General features: G+C 41.1%; 1 protein-coding gene across 5 annotated transcripts in view; it reads left to right on the forward strand.

The window, feature by feature from the left end:
- Positions 1-9,257, forward strand: part of AMOT (angiomotin) — an 87,964-nt gene extending 78,707 nt beyond the window's left edge. For 4 of the 5 annotated variants that reach the window (XM_065556607.1, XM_005291803.5, XM_024106772.3 and 1 more), the window contains 4 exons: positions 1,652-1,774; positions 2,503-2,735; positions 3,336-3,560; positions 4,063-9,257. In XM_065556607.1, the coding sequence (XP_065412679.1) occupies positions 1,652-1,774; positions 2,503-2,735; positions 3,336-3,560; positions 4,063-4,163 (682 nt within the window). In that variant the 3' untranslated portion in view covers positions 4,164-9,257. The remainder of the gene's footprint in view (positions 1-1,651; positions 1,775-2,502; positions 2,736-3,335; positions 3,561-4,062) is intronic. The other variant, XM_042851050.2, reaches the window with a different exon arrangement.

Raw genomic sequence — 9,257 nt, forward strand, 5'->3', positions numbered from 1 at the left:
TCCAGCTTCCCTGAGATTCTCTAAATGGCTTCTTTAAAGTGTGTCCAGGGGACATGTTATATTTTCAGCCCACGCTGATAAATAGGAGTGTGGTCTGTTGGTTGTCACATATGGGGAGAGGACACATTAAGCCAGTTGACATTGTATTTAAATAAACAAGCAAGGAAGGTTTCCAGAGTCAGGAAAGCTCCCATCTCCAGACTTTAGTTTCCTATTTCCTTCCAACTGCTGGTCCTTAAAGAGACAGATCTATTACTGCACTAGCATCTGACGGACAAAAAGTTAATTCCAAGTTAAGATTGGGCACCATTCCTCCCAACCGTTCCTCATTTCAAGGCGACACCATTTTTAAGTTTCCTGTCTGAATAGTCTCTTTGTGTTCCTTATTTTGGGGTTTTGCCATTCACTGCATCCCCGTTTGTGCCTTGGCAGAGTGAGAGGTAGGCTGGCCACTCCACTCTTAACCCTGCCAGACGTGGGAAGTAAAATTGGCACATTATAATGATTTGGTAGCTCTCATCCTGTCTCAGGCTGCTGCAGTCTTAACATTATTTGAATGTGCATTTATGTTGTATGGGGCCTTCTAAGTGTTAGGACCCACATGGTTGTATAATGGCATAGCATGACGACTGGTATTGAAGTGAACAAGGGATGTAATATTACTGTATTAGTTTTATTAGCCTGCATCTCATTGTTTAAAATATGGGATGCTACAAAGTATCAACATAAACTCTCTTCTCATCCTACTCTAACATTTGGGCTGAGACTCTCAAAACCACCTAAGGGGTTTGGATGCCCAGTTCCTATTGGTGTCCGTATCCCCTAGCTGATTTTGAAAATCTCAGCCTGAGTGTTTGGTGTGTAGTGTTTTTAACCTAAATGGCAGGCTGGTCTTCCTAGGACGTGTTTAAAAAAAAAAATCTATCGGAAATGTAAGTGTATAGCAGCATTAAATACTTGGTGTGGGTTTAGCAGACGATGCAAAGATTGCGATGGGGCAGTGGTTCTCAACCTGCAGCCCAATCAGCACAGAGCTGTGGCCCATGTGACATCCTCAGGGCCATACAGGTAGTATTGGATGTGGCCCACATAACACACTAATGGTAAGTAGGTTGAGAACTACTGCAATGGGGGAACCCTAAGTGTGTTGCATAGAAGTTAAAGTGAAAGAGGGCTGTTTATGCTCCATAGCCAACCAGTACCCAATAAATTTGAGCACTAGCCTGTAGGAGAGAGGACTATATATCTAAAATCATCAGACATAAATTCACTATATTCTAGCTTAAAAGAGAACATATGTGTCTAGCCTCTCATCCTGGAGTGCCATTTCCTCTACATCCTTGTCCTTGACTACACACAAACTTGCCCGGGTTTAACTAAATCAGTTTAAGAACACTCCTTTAGTTGAGCAGGATTGTGTGTAGAGTAGGCCCTTGTTTTTAGTGACTTAAGACATCTCTATTGTTTCTTTAGTGCTGGGAGATGGATTTTCCTGGTTTGAGGTCCATAGCCAGAAATGGAGACCTTGAACAAGCCTTTACTCAAAGAAGTGGATATCTTTGTTAAATAGTTTTGAGAGATCATTGTGTGCTGTTGGGATGAGGACAGTGGATTCATATGGTCCTTTATCTGCTATACTGCTCATTCTCAGGGACACAACTGTGATCAGCCACTCGCCTAATGCTAGCTACGACACCTCCTTGGAAGCTCGCATTCAGAAGGAAGAAGAGGAGATCCTGATGGCCAATAGGCGGTGTCTTGACATGGAGGGCAGGTAAAATGCAGTTCGTTCTCAGACAGCTTCTTTCGTATTGTAATTTTAAGTTGATGGCTGGGGCAGGCTATTGCGAATCATCCCATCGGGGTATGGTAGCCCCACTTATAGCAATGAAATATGAGAGATACCGGGTTGTGCTCACTTGGTTGAACAAAACAATTGCATTTTCTTTCACTATTGATATGGTTTGGATTCATAAGTGCCCCTCAGACTTTTGATTCTGTTTATTTTTTTAATGTTCTGTCCCTATTTGTCTGCTCTTCTTGTTCCTCTTCACCACCTTCATACAGACGCGTGCCTCTAACACCAAGCTCAGATACATTTGGATCATGTCTTAACAGTGCGGTTCCATGGGGGTGTTTGTCTTGGTGTTGGCACAGTGCAGGTTCGCTGAAGAGCATTAATCCCTCCTCTTCCTTATCCCTTTGCTGTCTGACCACAGCTCTTGGATCTCAAACGGCCTCTGCAGTTGTTGTGTCCAGTAACCTGAGGTGGGCAGCTCAGTGAAGATCTCTCAAGTGTAGAAAGTCTTGTCCATGATCTGGCCCTCTGGCACGGTGAGCCAGTGAGCACCCATTATTCAAGTCAGTTAGCTCGGTTGCATTCTCTTTAACAAAGAGCTGCACTAATTCCCCGAATGCCTAAAAAGCAAGGGATATTTACAGGAGCACAGTGGACTTTGAAGCATCAGTCTGAAGATACTGTTCTTTTTGTTATCCTCTCAGGATAAAGACTCTCCATGCTCAGATCATTGAAAAGGATGCCATGATTAAAGTCCTCCAGCAGCGCTCCCGGAAAGAGACCAGTAAGACAGATCAGCTATCTTCAATGAGACCAGCTAAGTCCCTGATGTCAATTTCTAACACCGGGTCAGGCTTGCTGTCCCATTCTTCAACACTGAGCAGCACTCCCATATTGGAAGAGAAGAGGGAGGACAAAAGCTGGAAGGGCAGTTTAGGTAACATTGTAATCCTAACAAAAGCACTGCTAGCTATGTTAAGGGAGCGCGGTCTAAAACTACTCAGGGGGAGTGCGAGCAATGGAAGGACGATGTACTGACCGAGGGCGCTAGGTGCGCTACAAACAGATACAAAGATATGGTCACTGGCCTGAAGGACTCACAGCCTTTATTTGGAGAAAATGTGTAGTAATTAGTCCAAGTTATTAGTTATTTTTTCTGTAGATGGCTTGGGGCCCAAAACTACTCCCATTGCTGTAAATGGGAATTTTTTGCAATTAACTTCAGGGTGAGCAGGACTACACAGAAGTGGGCCGTGGAGGGGAAGCAGCATTGTCTAGTGGCTGGAGATAGGGCGTGGGAGATTAAACATATTCCAACATTACCTTTATAGTGCTGAGTGACCTTGGTTTTCCCAACCTCTGTGCCTTACTTTCCCCGTCTGTAAAATGGGGATAATGCAGTCCTTCGTAAAGCACTTTGAGATTGGCAGTTGAAAGGAGGTGGGGAAGTGCAGAACTGTGAACTGGGCAGAACTAGTGCTGCGATGCTCCTTATACGTAAGTGCTTTAAAATCTACTTCCCTTTCTGTCCACAAAGGTGTTCTGCTGGGTCCAGAATATCGCTCGGAATCCATTCCTTCAACTCCCTCGCCGGTCCTTCCCTCCACCCCGCTGCTGTCTGCACACTCGAAAACAGGCAGCCGAGATTGCAGCACGCAGACAGACAGGGGAAGTGAACAAAATAAAGCTGCTTCCTCTGCAGTGGCCCTTGTACCAGGGCGACTCCCCACTACCAGTGTGCCCTACAATTCAGACAAAACAGGTAACTAGACCCAACTGGTCTCCAGTGGGGGCATTGGTATGAGGTCCGTGTACTTTCTCTCCCAGGGTGCTAGTCATGCAGAGCCTTTTGGGGTTGCCAATTCTATGGGTTTAGTTGTTGGTAGGGTGATATGAGTTAGATGGTTATCACAGTAAAGGCTGGGTCTCAGAGGGCCCATTGGTGAAACGTTAATGCTAAAGGGACAGATTCTGATCTCCATTACGTTAGTGTAAAGACAGAGTGACTATACTGGTTTTAACGCAGTCACTGCAGATTTATACATCATTGCATAACTATGAAAGAGAGAAAGTAAAGAAAGAGAGAGAAAATCTGAATTTTTAAATTTAAAAAGCTGCTGTCAGTCTTTTGGCCAACATCACAAACTGCCTTTATGAATAAGCAGGAAACTCCCTTGTTCCAATCATATCCCCACTATAGCTGTAGTTGGCAACTGGAGTTATAGCTTGATTCTTTTCTGTTTTGTTTCCTCCTCTTGATACAGATGGGCCAGTTTTCCACTCCAGCACTTTGGAAAGAAAACCGCCTGTTCACAGTTTGGGGCAGGACCTCACTGATGCAGAAATGGTGGAATACCTCATCTGAAAGGCTGAACTTGTATCAAAGCTGGGACATAATAGCAAGAATTTTTTAAAGAAAGACATTTTTATTGGAAAAAATATAGTACCTGAGTAATAAAGGAACACTCAGCTCTTTGCTCTGGTATATTAGGTCTCAAAAATGTGGACAGGTTAATTTATAATTTGTTCTAAATTATAAAATACTTGTTCTTTGAAAGTCGTTTCCTCCTCTCTCTTCCTCCCCAAGCTTGTTTTTAATACTGGATCTGGTAATGTCTGGATAAAACCAAGGTCTTAAATGCACTAAATTCTATTTTTAATTTCAGTATTTTTAAAACCTTGTATTTAAAAAAAAATAGTACTTACTTTCACAGCAGTTGGTTAATTTCATTTGAACACTGCCAAGATGGGCATAATGACTCTGCAAATTTATTGAGCACCAGGTCACACAATGACCACGTAACATCACAACTAGATTGCGGTGCTTTGTTCTGGATGTCACTGAAGGCTCCAGAGTACAGGTATTCTGAGTAGCTTTGTAAAATTTATAAGAGATGATCAAGGGAGCTTTTTTTCTCTATTGCCCTCAGTAGTACGAAGTCAGCATGGATATCCCATGTTCCAGGGCCAGAATGATTTCAATTTTCACAATGTGCTCATGCACTTTTTGGGGTTTTTTTTGTACTCTATTGCAGTCACATTGTTTTTAATAGCTCCAGAGATTGTTATGTTTGTCATTTTCAGCAGTGTCAGAGGGTCCCCAGTACTTTTATACATATATAATTTTGAGTAATTTATACAGTAGATAATAAATAATATATTGCATTCAGGTTTTAAGTTAATAAATATGAAGAAACTGTGGGCCTAATCCTGATCTCAATAACATCTGTTTTTCACTATTGAAACTCCACTGTCTTCAGTGAAATTACTCTGAATTTCCACCGGTGTAGGTGTTGAGCCCTGTAGTATTTGAATATTAGCAACTTGATCGGCTGCATTAGACCTTGATAGAGAATTATTTTTGGTATATTTCCCTCTATTTCAAATCTCTTTCTAGTTTGTATGTCCCTCATTCCATGAAATAACGGATTCTCCTTTCATATAGCAAAGTGTCTGCGTTAGTACCTTACACAAGGTAAAGGGTACAGTTGGTTATTGTCAAAAGTTTCAAGTGGCAAATTCTGTGTGCTTCCAAAATATTTCCCTCTTCTAACTGGAGAGAGCAGCCTTTCTGTGTTTTAAAGTATTTAAGGGAGTAAGTTTCACATCTGTTCATCATCAGTTTCACTTTCAGGTTTTTAGGAACTAGCCGAAATGCTGCAGTGCTTGGGTTGCAAACCCTGCAGGGGGATGTTCAGACACATTTTAAAAAAGGCTTGTTTTGAGGGTGTTTTTTTTTAATTTTATGAAAATACTTGTATTAATATTAGTTTGTTTTAAAACACTTGGTTTACTTAAATTTTATGTCTTTACCCGACAGTGCTGCTAAAGCATCTCAGCTGATCCCAAAATTCCACTACAGTATTGTAGTAGCCAAATCTTCCTATGGACTGACGTAGCTTCATGTTAAAGCACCAAGCCTTATCCTGCAATGGACTCAGTACCCTTAACTCCCACTGAGTAGAAAGCACTTGGCGCCTTAGTCCATTAGGCCCTAAATTGCAGTGGGCGTACGAATGCTGCAGGGCTATCACCTATTGGTACTATGTCTTCTAGCCTCTGGCTAATTGACTTTTAAAAGGATCAAAGTAATTGGCCCTAACAGATCAGTGGAAGCAGCCTGGATTTTACAGGGGAGAAGAAAACCCAGAAAGGTGTCCCCCATTAGTAGGCCTCAGATACCTTCCTTGATTTTCCACTGTCCCAAAGTTAACACTGTAATGCCTGAATATCAGCTCAGAGTGAGATTATATTTTACTTGAAGCAGTCATTCAGCTAAATGGATCACGCTTTACTCTTGAAAGGCAGTTCCTCTTGGTCCTGGTGGGTTTGCCACTTGCTAATTTTAATCATTGAGAAGTCTTAGAACCATAAAAGTTAGAGATGGCAACGTATGTTGGTAAGAGATGGCCCCAGTGCAAATACCCTGACTTTGCCACTAACCGCTTTCTCCAACAGCCTGAATCCACCCGCCAAACTGGACACCCACAATGTGTGGGATAATTCAGAGCTGTACTTTGAGTTGGCCCATCTCTACCACATAGGTCCTCATCTTTCCTCTTGGCCTGTGCAGAATTGTTCCTTAAAGTTCATTCTGTTATATTTTGTCCAGGCAAGTGTTCTACCCCTTTCCATGGGGATACCCATCACAGCCTCATAGCTCTCACTGTTGAAAATAGCTAATGTTCTCTTTTGCTTAATTTCATCCCATGACATCAAGTAATGCCTACCCTGGATGATTCTAAATGATGCCTCTCCTCCTTTGTAGTCATTGGAAGCATTGTGTGACCGTATCCCTCTTCCTGCCATAGGATTGTTCCCTATTGTACATTTTGTGGGCTGGGTTTAATACAGTGAACAGCTAGGGAGATTGAGAACATAGCTGTGAGAGAGATTCAGTGTGAGAAGTGCAAGTCTTTTCGTTAGTCTGGAAAAACTGTACGTTCTTGAGTGCTACTTGGAAGCAGGTAAGAAATGTTTCATCCTGTGCCCATTAGTCCATTCTAACTCAATTGACCTGTATTAGTACTAAAATTTATGTATCCATTATGCACATATGTCTGATTGGGTAAACTCCACTTTGCATAGGTCCGTGTGTGTGGAAGATTAGGATGGACCAGTCAACTCTGGTTGTTTGTTCTCCCCCAACTCATTCCTTATAACAAAATTCCACTGTAATTAGTCTAATGAAGAAAAGAAATAGGGGGTTAAGCTTTCTGAGTGAAAAACAGACGTTGCACAGCAGTGCTCTCCTCCTGAAAATGCAGGCTAGAAGTCTCCAGTAATGCAAAACTTCAGTATTACATGGTGGCTTTGACAGTTCTGGGCAAATGTGAATGAGTTTGGAAGGAAACATTTCTCCCAATTTCCTATTGCTTTAGTTAATTTCCCTGTTTTCTAGCACTGATGTCATGAGTTAAATTTTTATTACAGTCAGCCATTTAAAAAAGGAAGGAAGCAAAAACCGGTGTATTATTCTTGTGTGAGCTGGGGAGCTGAGGTCTTCTTGCTGAGCTGACAAACTAGGAGCCATCAGGAATATATTCTTTCCCCTAAGCCTTCCCTAAGTGATCCTGATGTGACTCTAAACACGCTGCTTTCTTTGGGGGAGACGTGTAATACAGTTTTCAGTCTTTCTCTGTACAGATTTTTCAGTTTTGTTTTTAAACAGAAGCTACTTAAAGAAGTCAAACTGCACACCTGGTCCTTTTCTTTCTGTAGACTACTTTCTGCTGAAGTAAGATTGTAATTCAAAGTAATTGCAATGATCTTAAATCTCAAACCAAACTTTAGACTAAGAGTTTGTCTTAAACTCGGGTATTAGAAGCAGAGTTGCAGCTTTTATAAGGAAAACCTCATATTCCTCTTTGTAGACCAGAACAAGCATACATTTTTCATCTCTTTCTCTTCCCCTTAAATGCTCACGAAGAGTCCAATCCCACAAATGCTTTCCATGGGGAACTACCTTGAGATTTGATGGCCCAGGGGACTGAGTAATAGGAGTCAGAGACTTTCATCACTAGATGATTGGTTCAAATCTGGCCCCATGTCACAAGTGACTTTAAATGGCTCCCATCTAACAGCTGTTTGTTGATTAAATGAATTAGTGGGTTTTCCTAGGAGCTATCCATGCGGCTGGTTTGCACAATTCACCCAAAAGTTACCAAGAACTCTGCATGCTCCAGGAGCCCATTGCTCAAATTATGTGTTGCAATAGTCTCTCTAGACATCTGTCCAGTGAATCCTATTACTAGCAGCCACCAAAGAGACTGTTGTTTATCTGGTCATTACAATGGTGGCAGTGTACCACTGCGCATTTAGTATGGACAGACTTTTTTTGGCCTTTGGATTTTAACACCCATTAGGACTGGTGAGCACCAGCACAAGATTTACTCTGATTCTCCACACTGTGTCGAATGTGCCTGGGGGTTCTCTTTTCATATATTCATATAGGAACTTTTAAAAAAGCTAGCAATTTTATGTCTAGAAAGTAAAAGACAGTAAATATAATTGTACTACTGTATTTATGAAGAAAATACTTATTTTCCTTCCCCCAAAAGATCTTACTCTAGGGTAGTTTTAGTTTTTGATTTTCTAGTAATGTTTCTTAGGCTTTCAGGAAAGCATTGAAACCCGTCTTGTTTGCACTATTGTGTAAATGTAAAACAAGTGCTGAGCTAAGGAGTTTAGATTAAAATAACAGGCCCTTCCTTCTCCTAACTCAAGCAGAGCCTTTGGGGTTTTTGTTTTAGTTCTCAAATGTTTAAATAAGTTTTCAGCCACCTCTGCTTTCTGGCTGGGACCAGAAGCAGAAGTGTTGAAATAAATCTTGGGTGACTTGTCCCTTGGGATTCCACACAACATCCACAGGTCAACTTGATACTGATCAGAACCTTTAGAGGTTTGCCTCTCCATAGAGTCAATGGTAAAACTCCCATTGACTTCAGTGGTTCTGAGAGAGATTCTCCAGGATTCTAGTTCTCTAGTTCTCCATTTATAGAATAGTAATTGTTAGATGGGTTACCATTTTATACTCTCTTGGTTTTCCTTTCCCTGGAGTTGTGACCTACAGGGAAGAGCCAGAAGAAACTGACCAATGTGCTGCTTATCTTTAGGGTCCAGAATATCAAACCATGAATGGAAATACGATAAGTTTGCTATTTAACAACCTTAGAACATGTATCAAGAGAATGGTCTTTTTTTCTATATAAATCTATATTAAAATAAATTGTGTGGATTATTTTTTTCCTTTTTGTTTAAACTGTCAAGCTGATTTCATAATTGGGAAATGAACTGTTTTGTAACTCAGTTGTTGAAATAGCCCTAAAATCTTTGAAGAATGTGGCAGCTTTAATTCTTTTTTTAAAAAGTGTAAATATGCACTAAATCTTTTGTAAATGTCTGTATTATCATGTCTGTAGTTACCCATAAAAATATCTTCAATGTGTTTTAAAATGTG

Source organism: Chrysemys picta, chromosome 9 (assembly GCF_011386835.1).
Source record: "Chrysemys picta bellii isolate R12L10 chromosome 9, ASM1138683v2, whole genome shotgun sequence".
Taxonomy (NCBI): domain Eukaryota; kingdom Metazoa; phylum Chordata; order Testudines; family Emydidae; genus Chrysemys; species Chrysemys picta.